The sequence below is a fragment of the Tachyglossus aculeatus genome, chromosome 2, assembly GCF_015852505.1.
Source record: "Tachyglossus aculeatus isolate mTacAcu1 chromosome 2, mTacAcu1.pri, whole genome shotgun sequence".
In the NCBI taxonomy this organism is placed as follows: domain Eukaryota; kingdom Metazoa; phylum Chordata; class Mammalia; order Monotremata; family Tachyglossidae; genus Tachyglossus; species Tachyglossus aculeatus.
Genome location: NC_052067.1, coordinates 59,228,964 through 59,247,132, shown reverse-complemented (window position 1 = coordinate 59,247,132; position 18,169 = coordinate 59,228,964). Strand labels below are relative to the sequence as shown.

The 18,169-nt window shown below is 46.5% G+C and overlaps 1 protein-coding gene across 2 annotated transcripts in view; it reads left to right on the top strand.

Moving 5' to 3' along the window:
• AGPAT4 (1-acylglycerol-3-phosphate O-acyltransferase 4) overlaps nt 1–17,897 on the top strand; it is a 167,372-nt gene extending 149,475 nt beyond the window's left edge. For both annotated transcript variants that reach the window (XM_038741164.1, XM_038741155.1), the window contains 3 exons: nt 5,768–5,843; nt 12,460–12,658; nt 14,980–17,897. In XM_038741164.1, coding sequence (XP_038597092.1) covers nt 5,768–5,843; nt 12,460–12,658; nt 14,980–15,071 — 367 coding nt within the window. In that variant the 3' untranslated portion in view covers nt 15,072–17,897. The remainder of the gene's footprint in view (nt 1–5,767; nt 5,844–12,459; nt 12,659–14,979) is intronic.
• Nucleotides 17,898–18,169: the final 272 nt, after the last annotated feature.

Sequence of the window (18,169 nt, the reverse complement as noted above, 5' to 3'; positions counted from 1 at the left end):
GGAATGATCTCATCCAAATCCATCAAGGAATGCATGAGAAAGGAAGTGCTCTTGGAGCCCAGTTGCTGCAGGAAGTGATGGGGGATGATAATAATAATAGTGATATTGGTATTTGTTAAGTACTTACCATGTTCCAGGCACTGTACTAAGTGCTGGGGTGAATAAAAGCAAACTGGTTTGGACAGTCGCTGTCTCACGTGGGGCTCACAGTCTTAATCTTCTCTGTGCCTCAGTTACCTCATATGTAAAATGGGGATTAACTACGAGCCCCCCGTGGGACAACCTGATCACCTTGTATCCTCCCCAGCACTTAGAACAGTGCTTTGCGCATGGTAAGCACTTAATAAATGCCATCATTATTATTAATCCCCATTTTACAGATGAGGTAACTGAGGCACAGAGAAGTGAAGTGACTTGACCATGGCCACACTGCTGTGGTGGTGGAGGCAGGATTCAAACCCATGACCTTTTGACTCCCAGGCCCTTGCTCTGTCTACTACATCGTGCTGCTTCAGTTTCTCAGTCGCTGTTAGTATTCATGCCTTGGTAAAATGCCTGGATGTTTTATTCTTTACACATAAAGGGTATATGGTAATAAAGCTGTTTAACTTATCACCTTCATTTTCTGAGTTAAGCATTTAACTCCAAAGTGCCCCCCACATATTTTATTCCATTCCACCATTGGTGGGTTTTTATCATCAGTATGTTTTACCATTGAAAAAACACTGTCCTGGATGCCTGCTATGGCCAGAGCAGTGTACCAGTCACTTACTGAGGGCAGAGCCCTGTACTGAGTACTTGGCAGGAGACTACTGAACTGATATTGTGACTTGGAGAGATGAGGGATTTAGGCAAATAATACAGCTGGGAATTGAGGTTAATAGTAATTGTGGTATTGGTTAAGCACTAAACTGAGCACTGGGTCATCAAGGTCATCAGGTACGACATGGGACTCACTTCTAAGTAAGAGGGAGAACAGGTATTGAATCTCCATTTTGCAGATGAGGGAACTGAGACTCATACTTGCCCAAGGTCACAAAGCAGGCATGTGGGAGAGCTGGGTTTAGAACCTCTGACTCTGACTCCCAGGCCCATGTTCTTTCCACTAGGCCATGCTGCTTCTCATTCAGGTTCATGTTTAGTGATCTTAATGCTTACAAGCTCTGGGTATATAACCAGAAGTTCTTGACTATTTCACCTCAAGGCCAAATATTTTCGTTGATGTCCTCTTCTACCCTGTGCTTCTTCAATTCCTGAACAGTGAGGAGGCTGGCGCAGGGGAGGCAGAGAAAGGCAGTGACACTTGCCCCCTGTAATAAGGATTCACTGCGCCATTAGTTGAAGGTCCTAGGGAATCTTTTTCTTTCCTGCCTAATTCCTAAGGTTATTGTAATCAGTGATCTAGGATATTTAAACGGTTAGGTAGAAACCGGGATACCAAAATAATATTAAAGGAAACCCCAACAAGTAATTTCCCTCCATTCATACAAATTATTTTCAAAATATACTACCCATGGTCATAACTCAGTCGCTGTTAATATTCATGCCTTGTTAAAGTGCTTGGGTAGTTTATTTTTTACACATACAGGGAATAAACTGATAAAGCTGCTTATCACCTTCATTTTCTGAGTTAAGCATTTAACTCGTAAGTGACTACCAGCCCTTATGTACATATCTATCTGTACCTAATTTTAATGTCTGTCTCCCCCTCTAGTCTGTATACACCTTTTAAACTGGGATCACTTTTAACCTACTCATTTGTAATTATACTTTCCCAAGCACTTATAACAGCGCTGTGCAGACAGGAAGAATTCAATAAATATAATTTATTGACTGATTAATTAATGGAATGAAACATCCTCTAGAATTAGAGTGAAACTTGTGGTATAAAGCCTACAGTGGTTGAGAACAAATGCTCAAGATTATCCAACACCCCTCTCAGTAAGTTTTATTAGGCCTTGAGCAGGCCCATTCACTTCTGTTTCCATTTAATCCATCATAAAATGAATCAAATTCCTTTTTGTTAATGACATTTTTTAAGCACTTACTATGTGCCAGGCACTGTACTAAGCACTATGGTAGATTCAAGCTAATCAGGGTGGATGCAGTCCATGTCCCACCTGGGGCTCACAGTCTTAATCCCCATTTTACAGATGAGGGAACTCAGGCAAAAATAAGTTAAGTGACTTGCCCAAGATCACGTAACAGACAAGTGGAAGAGCCAGGTTTAGAACCCAGGTCATTCTGACTCCCAGGCCCACGCTCTAGCCTTCTAAGAGTGCCACAAGATTTTACTGTGAAATGGTATCAAAATGGACAAAAACATTCTCTCACTGCTTCCTCAAGGCAGAGCAGAACAGGGAGAAGGGGGTTTCTTGGTCTATAATCTTGCCTGGAATTGAGGTTTCAGGAACCCTAGTTTAGGCAAGGATGAAATGCCCCCAAAGGGAGTCCCCCTGCAAAATCTTTGTCCCCTAACAAATGAAGTAGGTCCACAGAACCCTGTACTCACTCTCCACTTTTCCACCTTCATCAGTTTCTCCATCTTGACAGAGGAAAATAATATTTTATGCAATCTATATTAGGTTCACTGAGGCATTTCCCCTTAATTAATCTCATCTAGTCATCAAAGAGCCCCACCAGAGCAGTTTTGGGGACCTACCCAAGAGTGCTGAGCATGGCAAATATGAGGGTGGAGTTCTCCAGGATTTGAGATTTTGAAGGACTTACCTGGGCAGTGGGGATGGTGTGTTTAATCAAGAAGCAAGACTTCAGGCTGCCTGGCTGGTTTTATCTCCCACTGAGTAGGTGGTGACCCAAATTTAAGAAAATGCACTGAACAGGGAACTCCCTCCCTCCAGCTCACCAGTGTTGCTCCTTGGGTATTGGAGGAGAGGGCAAAGCACATGGGGAGGGAACAGACTTCCCCAAACCCAGGTTGTTAGTTTAGGCTGACCACAAGACTGAGGGGCCACTGGACATGGGACGGGGCTCATATGGAGAAGGCAGAACTTAACTCTGGCTTCAAGGGAAGTTTGCAGCTGGTTCTGGCTCTGAGTGGGCTGACTTCATCTGGCCTGGAAAGGGTCCCAAACTCATTAGTGGTGAGGTGTGAAGGCACGAGAAATTGTTCGCTGTGGGAAGCCTGCCTGAGGTCCCATTCAATGCTGTGTATACTGGCACAGGGGTGGCAGATGAGCCAGAGTCGGGGCATTCCTCGAATCTCTTTGGGGCCTATTTTCCCCCATTCTTCTAGTGGCATTTTCCTTTCAAGTGCCTTGTCCTTTTTTCATGCCCTTTTACTCCATTCTCTGAGTCAGAAAACAGTACACATCAACTGTCATGAAACCCAGGCGTCTACAGTGTGAATGGCAGCTCTAGAAAGAGAGCAGCAGGGCTGTGTGGGGTCAGAGAGGGCTAACCATTCATGGCATCTGGGGTTGAGATGTCTCACAAAGCCTGAGGAGAGATTGTTGCCATGGGGTCTGTTTCCATGACAACACTGGAGGCAGCAGGGGCAGCATTTTTTTAATGTATTTGTTAAGTGCTTACTATGTGCGAGGCATCGTACTAAACTCAGGTGTAATACAGCTTAATCAGGTTGGACACAGTCCATGTTCCACATGGGGCTAACTGCCTTAATCCCCATTTTACAGATGAGGTAACTGAGGACAGAAAAGTGAAGTGACTTGCCCTGGTTCACACGGCGGACAGGTGTTGGAGCCGGAATTAGAACTTCTGACTACCAGGCCCCTGTTCTGTGCACAGGTTGGGCCCCTGGCTCCCCAGCTTTGCTAAGTGTAACAAGAGAGGGTGGAGGGAGACTTCTCATTGCTGGCTTGCACTAGGTCTTGTTACCGCCCCACAGCATTCCAGCCCTCTCATCACCACCCCACACCCCAGGAACGATGGAGTCACCTACTTAAACTACTACCCCAAATTGTAGTCCCAGTCATCTTGGGTCTGACTCATATTCAGCTCTTGTTCAGTGGTGACTTGACCTTGAGGAGGAAGCTTTATTGAAAAAAAGGATCCCAAAATAGGCTCCTATCATCTATGAACAGACTTGGAAATGGTGGTCACTCTGGAAAAGTTTGATGTGGGTTTGGGCGAACATGCACAGAGTGGAAATCACACAGTATTTCACCAAACATGGTATCTTGGGTTCCCTGCCTGTGTTCTGAACACCTTAATCCTATTAATCCTATTAGCAGAGAAGCAGCATAGCTCAGTGGAAAGAGCACGGGCTTTGGAGTCAGAGGTCATGGGTTCAAATCCCAGCTCCGCCAATTGTCAGCTGTGTGACTTTAGGCAAGTCACTTAACTTCTCTGTGCTTCAGTTCCCTCATCTGTAAAATGGGGATTAAGACTGTGAGCCCCACGTGGGACAACCTGATCACCTTGTATCCCTCCAGCTCTTAAAACAGTGCTTTGCACATAGTAAGTACTTAACAAATACCATCATTATTATTATTATTAATTTCCTTTTCAGTAATGCTTCTGGGTGGATTAAAGTAAACACCCTTTTAAGAAGCCTCAGAGATGCCAGGATTGCATTTTCGAATCTGCGTCTCTATTATACTGAAATGGCTCAGCTTAACCCCTTCAGTAAAACCTGAGTTTTAAAACTAATTTGGCAGGGATTAATGAGTGTTGACCAGACTTAAAATGTGAACGGCTATGTAGCTTTACTTCTGAATCATCAACTCTGTTAGGATTTCCATTTTCAGGGACTTTTCTAATTAAATGACGTATTCAGTTTACAGCATCTCTGAGGACAGGGGCAGGAGGGAGTTCAAACTGCAAAATATATTAAGGAATCTGATCAGGACTAGGCTCGAAGTCCTAATAGAAAATAAAGAATTGATGGCAGCGGCAGTTCTGAATCGCCACCAAGGTCACCGGGCAACTAAAGAATTAGTCAGACAGCATGTGACTATTGAGAGTTTTAATAGAGTTTTCCTGGTAAGGCCGAAGACCGAATAGGGGGTAATGCACCCGGCGGTCTCTTTTCCTTAAGGGAAAAGGTGCCCGAGTGCCCGATGCAAAAAGCTTATATACTGCTGTTGCTGATCACAGTGATTGGTACAGATCTGAAAACAGCGGGGACTGGATTGGTTCAGATTTGGTGCAGAGCTGGGCGGAGTCTATCTCCTTATTTGGTTTGGTTCCCAGACCCAGCCAGTGGGCTGCAGGGTCTAAGGCCCATACCAAATATGACAACAAGAGTGCGTACGTTCAATCAATATCTGCAACCTTTTCATGGTGCATGGGGCCCCCATCACAATCAGTAAGTAATAAATAAGTAATCAATCCCAGCTTCATCACTTGTCTGCTTTGTGACCTTGGGCAAGTCACTTGACTTCTCTGGGCCTCAGTTTCCTCATTTTTTAAACAGGGATTAAAGCTGTGAGCCCCATGTGGGATGTGGCCAGCATCCAACCTGATTAACTTGTATCTTCCCCAGGGCTTAGTACAATGCCTGGTACATAGAAAGTGCTTAGCAAACACCATTCTAAAATAATCAATTTCCTAAGCGCCTTCAGCACTTAGAACAGTGCTCAGCGCTTAGAACAGTGCTTTACACACAGTAAGTGCTTAATAAATGCCATTATTATTACTGTGTGCAGAGCTCTTTACATTTGGAAAAATGCAACAGATGCAGGCGATCCAGGCCCTCAGCAGAAAAGAGGGTGTTAAGATAGTTGCCAGTCTTTTCCCTGCCGACACCTTTTAACTAGAGTTTGTCTTTTTATGGCTCTTCTAGAAGGATTCCACTAGAAGAAGTCCCGGAGGATGAAGAGGAGTGTTCTGTCTGGCTCCATAAACTCTACCAAGAAAAGGTCAGCTTGTTTTCTGGCTTGGGTGAGAAATTCAGAAATTGTTTTCTGGATTGGGTCAACAGTGAGTTATAAATGAGTGAAATAATTGATCTCCTAGACTGCAGTCAGAAGATGATGGGTGACATTTTGTGGCTGTAAAGTGCTGTTTTGTTTTCCTTTGTTCCTTGTGTAGTCACCTCTCCATGGCCTATAGTTTGTTTATTGTTCATACCCTTGGTTTCCTGTTCTTTCCTTCTGTTCCTGGCCTTTAGACTGTTGCTCGTTCATTAGCACCTCCACCAGGATAAAATAAAATCTGTTGGCCAATTTTCTACATTTTCACAATTCTGATAGGAAGATTTGGTGGGAGCGTTTGAAATCCCAGGTGTTACCTTCACATTGGCATGTCCACTCTCAACCTTTATTTATTTTTTAATTTCATGGTATTTGTTAGGCACTGTAAAAAGCACTGGGGTAGATACAAGCTAATTAGGTGGGACACAGTCCATGTCCCATATGGGGCTCACAGTCTTAATTCCCATTTGACAGATAGGTAACTAAGGCACTGAGAAGTGGAATGACTTGATCAAAGTCACACAGCAGACCATTTGCAGAGCTGGGATTAGAACCCAGGCCCTTCTGACTCCCAGGCCTGTGCTCTATCCACTAGACAAAACTGCTTCTCAACCTTCTGCACACTGTGCCCCCTTGGTTCAGTTTTGAGTTCCTCTGGTTTTCCCCTCAAGCTGACTTCTTTCCTTCCCCTGATCCCACCAAGTTGTTCATCGGCATGACTCAAAGAACTTGTATGGGTTTAAAATTCACTGTCACAATTAGCACCCTGTGAAATGATAGTACTTGTTAAGCGCTTACTTTGTGTCAAGCACTCTTGATATCATTATTATGGTACTTGTTAAGCTCTTACTATGTGCCAATCACTGTTCTAAGTGTTGGTGTAGATAGATACAAGGTAATCAGGTTGGACACAGACCCTGTCCCACATGGGGCTCATGCTGTTAATCAGCATTTTACAGATAAGGTAACTGAGGCCCATGAAGTGGTTTGCCGAAGGTCACCCAGAAGACAAGTGGTGGAGCCAGGATCAGAACCCAGGTCCTTCTGACTACCAGACCCTTGCTGCTTCTCACAGTTCTAAGCAATGGGGTAGAGATGTGTTAATCACGTTGGACACAGTCCCTGTCCCACCTAGTGCTCACAGTCTAATGAATCTCTGATTAAGAAACTGCAAACAGAGGGCCCAGTTGGGCATGAAGCTCAGAACTCGCCCCTGAACTTGGGGGACAGATGAACTGGTCATACTTAATATAACTGATTTTCCTTGTAACTTAACATTATAATTGATCAGCTTACAGTAGCTTTTATTTGTCCCAACCTTGAACTCCCATGGTGTGTCGGCAGCAGAGGAATGTTCTCAACTGTGTTCTACAGGAATTTGTTGGGAGATATTTTTATTGAATTAGAACTGAATTAGAATTAGAATTAGAATTGAATCAGATTATAGTCATTAATTATGGCAGATTATTATTTTAGCAGTTAACTGAAAGTAGGTTCAGGGCACCAGACACAAGTAAATGGGTAGAGGGGAAAATGCCTGCAGTTCAGGAAATTATAGTTTTATGTGATTACTAAAAAGTCCTGTTTTGGAGGTATCTCTGTAGCTTAGTGACTAAGTTGTAACATGGAATCATGATGACTAGGAGGGGTGCCCCCCAAATCCTGGCATGGTATCCAGGGCCAGTGGGAGAGGGCACTCCTATAGCCTCAGTGAGCAAATTCTGTTCCTCCATGCACTTCAATATTAGTAGTATTTGTTGAGTGCCCATTTGAGAAGTACAGAATAATGTGATAGGTATCCTGTCCACAAGGAGTTTACACTCTAACTGGGCTTAGAAGCTACCCACCCTCTAATCCAAACAGAACTCAGATTTCAGGTTTTCCTGGTCCCACTCTCTCTGAACCCTTCATTCCTTCATGCCTCTCCAGGTCACTACCCCCACCTTTATTCCAAATCTCTTTTTGAACCTTTTACTTTTTCTACAGCCTCACCGTAATGGACAACTCTGGCACTGACCCAGTCAGTCAATCAGTCTTATTTATTGAGCATTTAATCAATCAATCGTATTTATTTTTACTGTGTGCAGAGCTGTACTAAGCACCTGGGAGAGTACAATATAATAATATAATGGACACAGTCCCTGCCCACGATAAGCTGTAAGCTCTAGACTGTAAGTCTAGAGGGGGAGACAGACATTAATGTAAATAAATAAAATTACAGATATGTAGATAAGTGCTGTAGGGTTGGGAGGGAGGACGAATAAAGGCAGCAAGTCCAGGGGACACAGAAGGGAATGGTAGAAGAGGAAAGGAAAGACTTGTTAGTCCCATCTGTAGACTGGGAGCTCGTTGTGGGCAGGGAACATTTCTACCAACTCTGTTATTTTGTACTCTCTCCCAAGCACTTAGAACAGTGCTCTGCACACATAAAGTGCTCAATAAATCCTATTCATTCATTCAGTTGTATTTATTTACTGTGTGTCTCTCCCCGCTTCAGTCTGTACTTCACTCTACTGCCCGGATTATCGTTCTGCAGAAATGCTCTGAGCATGTCACCCCCCCGACCTCAAAAATCTCCAGCGATTGCCTATCAACCCTTCATATGAAGCAAAAACTCCTCACTATTGGCTTCAAAGCTCTCTATCACCTCCTCATCAGGCAAAAACCCCTCACTCTCGGCTTCAAGGCTCTCCATCACCTTGCCCCCTCCTACCTCACCTCCCTTCTCTCCTTCTACAGCCCAGCCTGCACAGTCCCCTCCTCTGCTGCTAACTTCCTCACTGTGCCTTGTTCTGGCCTGTCCTGCTGTTGATCCCTTGCCCATATCCTACCTCCTCTCCTCCCCATCTCCCCTACTCCCTCCCTCTGCTCTACCCCCTTCCCTGCCCCACAGTACTTGCCTATATTTGTACATGTTTATTTGTTTTATTAATGATGTGTATATATTTATAATTCTATGTATTTATTTTGATGCTATTGATGCCTGTCTACTTGTTTAGTTTTGTTGTCTGTCTCCCCTTTCTAGACTGTGAGCCCATTGTTGGGTAGGGATTGTCTCTATCTGTTGCTGAATTGTACTGTCCAAATGCTTAGTACAGTGCTTTGAAGACAGTAAGCCCTCAATAAATATGATTGAATGAATAAATGAATGTAAAGCACTCTACAAAGCACTTGGAAGAGTTCAATATATCAATCAACACACACAGTCCCTACCCACAACAAGCTCAGCTACTTCTTTGGCATCAAATGGATAAATCAGCAGTCCTCATAACTGTTACCTAGTTTCACTTTACCTGACTTGTTTTTCCTGACTCAGTATAAGAACTGATAGTAATTTATATGTGTAACCAAATCCATTGTAAGCGCCTACTTTCCATACTATGTGCCTGCTAAACTGTGCCCCTCTAACATAACGAATCAGTACCACCAAAATATTTTTACCACCAATTGTTTGTCTGACCTTACTGTGTGCAGAGCTATACTAAGCACTTGGGAGAGTACAGTATAATAATATAATGGACACAGTCCCTGCCCACAATGAGCTGTAAGCTCTAGACTGTAAGTCTAGAGGGGGAGACAGACATTAATGTAAATAAATAAAATTACAGATATGTAGGTAAGTGCTGTAGGGTTGGGAGGGAGGACGAATAAGGGCAGCAAGTCCAGGGGACACAGAAGGGATCAATCAATCAATCAATCAATCGTATTTATTGAGCGCATACTATGTGCAGAGCACTGTACTAAGCGCTTGGGAAGTACAAATTGGCATCACATAGAGACAGTCCCTACCCAACAGTGGGCTCACAGTCTAAAAGGGGGAGACAGAGAACAGAACCAAACATACCAACAAAATAAAATAAGTAGGATAGAAATGTACAAGTAAAATAAATAAATAAATAAATAAATAGAGTAATAAATATGTACAACCATATATACATATATACAGGTGCTGTGGGGAAGGGAAGGAGGTAAGACGGGGGGATGGAGAGGGGGACGAGGGGGAGAGGAAAGAAGGGGCTCAGTCTGGGAAGGCCTCCTGGAGGAGGTGAGCTCTCAGCAGGGCCTTGAAGGGAGGAAGAGAGCTAGCTTGGCGGATGGGCAGAGGGAGGGCATTCCAGGCCCGGGGGATGACGTGGGCCGGGGGTCGATAGCGGGACAGGCGAGAGCGAGGTACAGTGAGGAGATTAGTGGTGGAGGAGCGGAGGGTGCGGGCTGGGCAGTAGAAGGAGAGAAGGGAGGTGAGGTAGGAGGGGGCGAGGTGATGGACAGCCTTGAAGCCCAGGGTGAGGAGTTTCTGCCTGATGCGCAGATTGATCGGTAGCCATTGGAGGTTTTTGAGGAGGGGAGTAATATGTCCAGAGCGTTTCTGGACAAAGATAATCCGGGCAGCAGCATGAAGTATGGATTGAAGTGGAGAGAGACACGAGGATGGGAGATCAGAGAGAAGGCTAGTGCAGTAGTCCAGACGGGATAGGATGAGAGCTTGAATGAGCAGGGTAGCGGTTTGGATGGAGAGGAAAGGGCGGATCTTGGCAATGTTGCGGAGCTGAGACCGGCAGGTTTTGGTGACGGCTTGGATGTGAGGGGTGAATGAGAGAGCAGAGTCGAGGATGACACCAAGGTTGCGGGCTTGTGAGACGGGAAGGATGGTAGTGCCGTCAACTGAGATGGGAAAGTCAGGGAGAGGACAAGGTTTGGGAGGGAAGACAAGGAGCTCAGTCTTCGACATGTTGAGCTTTAGGTGGCGGGCGGACATCCAGATGGAGATGTCCTGAAGGCAGGAGGAGATGCGAGCCTGGAGGGAGGGGGAGAGAGCAGGGGCAGAGATGTAGATCTGGGTGTCATCAGCGTAGAGATGATAGTTGAAGCCGTGGGAGCGAATGAGGTCACCAAGGGAGTGAGTGTATATTGAGAACAGAAGGGGACCAAGCACTGAACCTTGGGGAACCCCCACCATAAGAGGATGGGAGGGGGAGGAGGAGCCTGCAAAAGAGACTGAGAAAGAACGACCGGAGAGATAAGAGGAGAACCAGGAGAGGACGGAGTCTGTGAAGCCAAGGTCAGATAACGTGTGGAGGAGAAGGGGGTGGTCCACAGTGTCAAAGGCAGCTGAGAGGTCGAGGAGGATTAGGACAGAGTATGAGCCGTTGGAATTGGCAAGCAGGAGGTCATTGGTGACCTTTGAGAGCGCAGTTTCCGTGGAATGAAGGGGACGGAAGCCAGACTGGAGGGGGTCGAGGAGAGAGTTGTTGTTGAGGAATTCTAGGCAGCGCCTGTAGACAACTCGTTCAAGGAGTTTGGAAAGGAATGGTAGGAGGGATATGGGACGATAACTAGAAGGTGAGGTGGGGTCAAGAGAGGGTTTTTTTAGGATGGGAGAGACATGGGCATGTTTGAAGGCAGAGGGGAAGGAACCAGTGGAGAGTGAGCGGTTGAAGATGGAAGTTAAGGAGGGGAGAAGGGATGGAGCGAGAGATTTCATAAGATGAGAGGGAATGGGGTCAGAAGCACAGGTGGCCGGAGTAGCACTTGAGAGGAGGGAGGAGAGTTCCTCTGAGGATACCGCTGGGAAGGATGGGAGAGTAGCAGAGAGTGTTGAGAGCCGGGGGGTTGGAGAAAGGGGGGAAGAGACTTTGGGGAGGTCGGACCTGATGGATTTAATTTTGTTAATGAAGTAGGAGGCCAGATCGTTGGGGGTGAGGGAAGGAGGAGGGGGAGGAACCGGGGGCCTGAGAAGGGAGTTGAATGTACGGAAGAGCTGGCGGGGGTGATGGGCATGGGCAAGGGAATGGTAGAAGAGGAAAGGAAAGACTTGTCAATTGGTCAATTGTTTGTCTGACCTTGGCCAGCTCATTTGGCCAATGGATCTTTCTCACTGAGCCGGGACTGAGGATAAAAGGTTAGAGAGCACTAGCCCCAGCTTCAGCCCTGGTTCCTGAGTATAGCCTGCCCTGTCTCCAGAGTTAGCATAGGCTCACTGTGGGCAGGAAATGTCACACATTCTCCCAAGCACTTAGCACTGTCCTCTGCACACCGTACGTGCTTGATAAATACGATTGCTTGATTGATCCAGCTGCATTTGGGATTTGTGCTGTCATAGCCAACATACTCTGCCCCGAGCTAGCCTGGCTCTCGGCTACTGCATGACAGAGTAGGATCCCTGAGGCCAACATGAGGGGAAGGTGGAGGTTGTCGGCTTGTTTGGTGAGTTCAGGTTGCCTGCTGAAAAACTGAGGTCGATGTACAGTATGGGTAGACTTATAGGCCACAACACACAGTCCAGGACCACCCCCTCCCATCTGTCCATCTGTCCTGACTGATGCAAAGAGAGAGCTTGGAGCAAGGCAAGACAGGCATCCCCAACTCCTGCTAACTCTGTTGTTTTGGACTCCCCCACGTGCTTTGTACAGTGCTATATACATAGTAATCACTCACTAAATACCACTGATTGACTACCCAGAATTCTGCTTTCCCAGAATCTGCCATGAGATTAACATCCTAATTGTGTGGCTTCACCTCCCATAACAAAGTTCTGAAGTGTCATGGTTCATTTTCTTCCCAGGATGCCTTTCAGGAGCAATACTATCAGACAGGCACCTACCCGGGCACCGCCATCGTGCCCCCCCGGCGGCCATGGACGCTCTTGAATTGGCTGTTGTGGGCCCTCTTGCTGCTCTACCCCTTATTCCAGCTGCTCATCAACATGGTCAGCAGTGGGTCTTCACTGACTCTGGCCAGCTTTGCCCTGGTCATCGTTGTGGGTAAGTTCTGCACAAGGGGCTCTCTGCTTGCTTGACACTATAGTTCTTCCAGTACTGTAGAAGCAGCATAGCCTAGTGATTAGAACATAGGCCTGGGAGTCAGAGGGATCTGGGTTCTTATCCTGGCTCTGCCACTTCATCATCATCATCAATCATATTTATTGAGCGCTTACTATGTGCAGAGCACTGTACTAAGCGCTTGGGAAGTACAAATTGGCAACATATAGAGACAGTCCCCACCCAACAGTGGGCTCACAGTCTAAAAGGGGGAGACAGAGAACAAAACCAAACATACTAATAAAATAAATAGAATAGATATGTACAAGTAAAATAAATAAATAAATAGAGTAATAAATATGTACAAACATACATACATATATACAGGTGCTGTGGGGAAGGGAAGGAGGTAAGATGGGGGGGATGAAGGGGGGGGACTCCAGACACTTGTCTGCTGGGTGACCTTGGGCAAGTCACTTCACCTCTCTGGGCCTCAGTTACCTCATCTGTTAAATGGGACTGTGTCCAACCTGATTAGCCTGTATCTATCCCAGCACTTAGTACGGTGCCTGGAGCATAGTAAGTGCTTAACAGATAGCATAAAGAAAAGAGTATTGGAATCCAGCATCTTGCCCTAAAGGTGGGGGAACAAGAGACCTTTGGAAGTTTTCCTGGAAAATTTTTCTTTGCTAGCTGTATGGGTTCTGTGGAGAAAGCCAGCTCCTACAGGCAATGCCTTGTCCAGTTTCTCTGAAATGATTCCATGGGTCATTGCAGTGTACTCCCCCAATCACTTAGCACAGTGCCCTGCACATAGTAAGCACTCAATAAATATCACTGATTGGTTGGTTAAATAAAGTGTCCTGTCCATCAGGGGAGCTTAAGGAGTGCCCCATTGCTGAGAGATGCTCATTTCTGTTTGTGCCCATAATAAGATAGTGTCAAGGGAAGCTGGAGAAGAGTGTTGGAAATCCAACAAGGCCTTTAAAGGGGGCTAAAGAGCTAATAATAGTAGTAATTATGGTTTTTGTTAAGTGCTTACTATGTGCCAAGTACTTTTCTAAGCACTGGGGTAGATACAAGATAATCAGGTTGTTCCACATGGGGCTCACAGTCTTAATCCCCATTTTACAGATGAGGCAACTGAGGCACAGAGAAGCTAAGTGGCTTGCCCAAGGTCACACAGCAGACAAGTGGTGGAGCTGGGATTAGAAATCGCGATCTCTGACTCCCAAGCCTGTGCTCTTTCCACTGAGCCATGTTGCTTTGGGGGAGATTGAATATCTGTAGGATATGAAGAGGGAGGGTGTTCCAGGCCAGAGCCAGGATGTGGGTGAGAGGTCTGTGGCGAGATCAAGGTACAGTGAGTAGGTCAGCATTAGAGAAGCAAAGCGTGTGGGCTGGATTGTAGTAGGAAGGTTAGGTAGGAGGGGGCAAAGTGAATGAGTGCTTTAAAGCTGATAGTGAGCTCTCTGTCCCCCTCTAACCTAACTGCAGATCGCACATGCTCTTACTCCAGGCAGGTTTCAGTACAGAAGCCCACTTCTGTTTCTGCCCTCCTAGGGCCCAACCTTGGACTACAGCTACCCTGCTTCAAACGCTTTCTATTTTGTGGTGCAGTGTGCAGGGAAACTGGATAAGGCAGTTCTTGAAACAAAAAGAATGATTCCCGAGATTACTTGGAGGATCTAAAAGAGAGTTGGAGTACTTTTTTTAAAATGGTATTTATTATATGCTTACTTTTTTCCAGGCATTACTAAGCGATGGGGTAGATACAAGCTAGTCAGGGTGGATGCAGTCCATATACCTCGTGAGGCTCACAGTCTTAACCTCCATTTTACAGATGAGATGACTGAGGCACAGAAAAATTGACTAGATCAAGGTCACACAGCAGACAAGTGGCCGAGTCAGGATTAGAACCCAGGTCTTTCTGAAACCCAGGCCCGAGCACTATCCCCTAGACCATGTTGCTACTCCTACCCTTCCTGGCAACATATGTGGGGTGTTGCTTCTGGAGGGCGAGAGCAGCTGAAAGAGTAATTGTATTGTTTTCACATTTCCACCCCTTTCTTCTTTTATATTGGTTGTATCCGTGCTGTGCAGAATGGAAGGAAGGGTAGGTTGGAGTAGTAGCTGTACTTGCAGTGCCACATGGTATGGCACTTGAGCATATATTCTGCCTGGTGTGCTGCACCATTGACACAAGCAAAACAACTTTGCCCATTAGGTGATGGCTTTTAAAGTCTGAAAGGGGCTTCCATGGTTTGGTTTTTGTGTCCTGGCTGCCTCACCCTGAACCCCTCCCCTCCCATATGCCTTTGCAGCTTCCGTTGGGGTCCGATGGATGATAGGTGTCACTGAAATCAACAGAGGATCTGCCTATGGTAAGGACGACAGCAAGCCGAAACAGAAGTAGCTTCTCCAGGGACTGCTTACCACCAAAGGCAACGCGGGAAGATGCTTGACCGCTTTGTCATTCTCCTTCGTGGGACAGAAATGGAGGTTTGGGGAGCATCATCCAGGAAAGATTGAAACCCCTTCCCTCTCAAACGGGGGTGGTCTCAACTCTCAGACTGGACAGAAGATATACATGTTAAAAATCATTTCCCGCAGTATTATTTCTGTTTTATTTTTGTGTGTCTCCCCTTTGCCCCAACGCTTTGTGACAAAAATAGGTAGGTGGTGGGGGGAGGGGGTTTCTTTTGTCCCTCCATTTGGTGCTGTATTTCCTGGATTGCCTGTGGCCCATTAGCAGGTATGGAATCAGAGTGCTCTCTCTACCTAAGTGTTCTCCTTCTAACAGCCCCTCAGGGGGAGCTTAGTCTGTTCCCGATCTGCTCTCCCCAAACTGTTGACTGCCCTCTGACAGTGAGTGGTTTCACTTGATTTTCTTGACAGCTAATCCTTTCTTCAAGAGAAAGAACTAGTTCCTAACCACCAAATGCTGTGTGGCTCTTGGCAAGCTCCCAGGTGTCACCATCCTCTCAGCCCTTTGGAAAAGGCAGGGTGACATTTGCCACCCCCAAGCTCCCTGGCAGCACTCTGTGGCGGCCCGTGTTTGGGCAGGGAGGGGCTGCTTGATCAGTGACTAACCAGGTTGCTCCCCTGTTCTGAGTCTCTGCCCTGGCCCAGAAAACAGGCCAGGCCAGGCCTGTCTCCCACCAGGAGCCGGGCTTTGCGATCAACCAAGATTGGGGGAGATGCGGTGTTCTCTCTTTGAATACTTTCTGATCTTTCTTTTTATTCATCTGCTCCTCCACAACAGCACACATTTCTCTGGGGTAGGAAACACTAGCCTCCACTGCTCAGCGGGCAACACATTTAAAGGCCATAGACTCAGCAAGTGGCAGCAGCCCTTGTGGAAACTGTCTGAAATCACTTTGCAGTCAGACATACTGGAGCTGTTCCTTTCATTCAAGCAGGTTCAGGTTGTTCATTACCTCACTCAGCCCTCTCCTCCCCCACCCCCGAATTGCCTTGCTTGGGGCCCTGGTCACTGGTTAATCCGGCCAACGAGGTGAGATGAGTACTTGCCACCATTTGCCCAGATGAGCCCTGACTCTCTGTCTCCCTCCCTCGATGAACGGCATTTATTGAGTGTTATGTGCAGAACACTGTACTAAGTGTGCCCTGTTCCCCCACTTTCTGGTTAAGACTTTATTTCACACCCATTATGGTCCCAGCCTTGAAACTTTAATCATTCACCCCTTCACCCAGTCCTCGGAGGGGAATGCCTCTCGTGAGGCCTGTGATAGCAGGAGCCTGACCCTGATCCTTGCCCTTTTGCCTGTAGGGTTTCTGATGTTGGCTAAAGGACTACCCTAATACTTTGCTTTAGCTATGCTGGTGAGACCACTCCACTTCCTTCCTGATGGGAGTGACAGAGAGATATCCATCCCTTGACCTCTAATAGCTTCCACTCAAGTGGTGAAAACACAGGAGCAACCAGCAATTATATGCTGTGGCTCCAGGAACTCAGAAGTCTTTTTCCCCCCAGTCGTCTTCTGAGTGGTGGATGAAAGTGGCAAGAGAACGAACAGCTATTTTTGAATCTGCCATAGAGGTCACCGCTAACGCACCCGAGCGAAGGTGATTCTGAGGTGTTGCACAGTAAGTGGAGGCTGGTTTCACAAACCAGTGAGGGTTTACCTGGAAATGTGTCATCTGCTTTAGCTGTGCCTCCAGTGGCTGCTGCTAACTTTCACCCCATGATCCTCATTTGCCGAGTGCCTTAATTCAGCGTATTGAGTCTGGCACGCCAGTGTCCCATGCCCAATGACCTCTTCCTGGGCCTGGTTCTCTGCCGCTCAGCTGGCACTCCTTTCCAGAAACAAATGAGATTTCTGAAGTGCGTGTTACCACCCTGTTATGCACTCACTCTTACCCCCAACTACAGACTGCCAGCTCATCCCCGTACTTCCATCCCAACAGTCTCGTCTGGTCTGGGCATCCGGGAGGCTTGTAATGTCTTGGAAAAATAGATCCAGGCTGGGGCAGGGTGTCAGGACCACTAGTGGTTCTCTTCTCTGCCATCTCAGTGTGGCCAGGGTTCAGCACCTTGAAAACAAAGTGTGCAAGCTACCTGTGGTTTACATAGAGGAAGGGTCCGTCTGGGAAGATGTTTGAGGTGTGTTTTCGTTTTCTTTTTTTTCTTCCGGCGGTACCCTACTTTCTAGTTGAAGACACTAACTGTGGATGAGAGCAGCGGATGTGAGGGAATGACCGGACTTTGGAACAGGTCATTCCTCTGTTTCAGTCCAGATACTTACAACTGAACAGTCCACTTGAGTTCTGGTCTCTCTTTGCCTATGGGCTTCACCTCCTTCTCATAGAAGTGGTTCTAAATCACTTTCTGAATGACCAATTGGGGAGTATCCAGGAGGGGCAATTGCTTCCTCTGTCTCCCCAAACTGATTGACACCTTGACCCTCCAGCTTTTCCTAGCACACAGAATCGAGTTGGGAAAGGATCTTACCAAAATGCAAAATTCTTCCGGTTGTCCATCCTCAGTCTCCGTCCATACTGTTAGCACGTTCAGCCTTAGTGTTTGCCCTCACACAACTGTGTTCTACAACTGCCTTAACAAAAGTAGTCTTAAATTTGTTTACATAAAAATAAATACAAATGAAAAGCCAAATTATGGACATTGTCTTGCTGTCTCTTAAGCTCTGCCTTTCCCAACCTCCACCACCCCACCACACACCAAGTTTACAAAAGCCTAGCTTTAAAATTCATCATTGACCAGAAGAATTGCTGCTGGTGGAAGCAGTGTTTCCTAGTGGATAGAACATGGGCCTGGGAATCAGAAGGTCCTGGGTTCTAGTCCTGGCTTTACTTCTTGTCTGCTGTGTGACTTTGGGCAAGTTACTTCACTAATCTGTGCCTCTGTTACCTCATCTGTAAAATGGGAATGAAGACTGTGAGCCCCATGTGGGACATGGACTGTGTCCAACCTGATTAGCTCATATCTTTCCCAGTGCTTAGTACAGTGCTTGGCACCTAGTAAGTACTTTA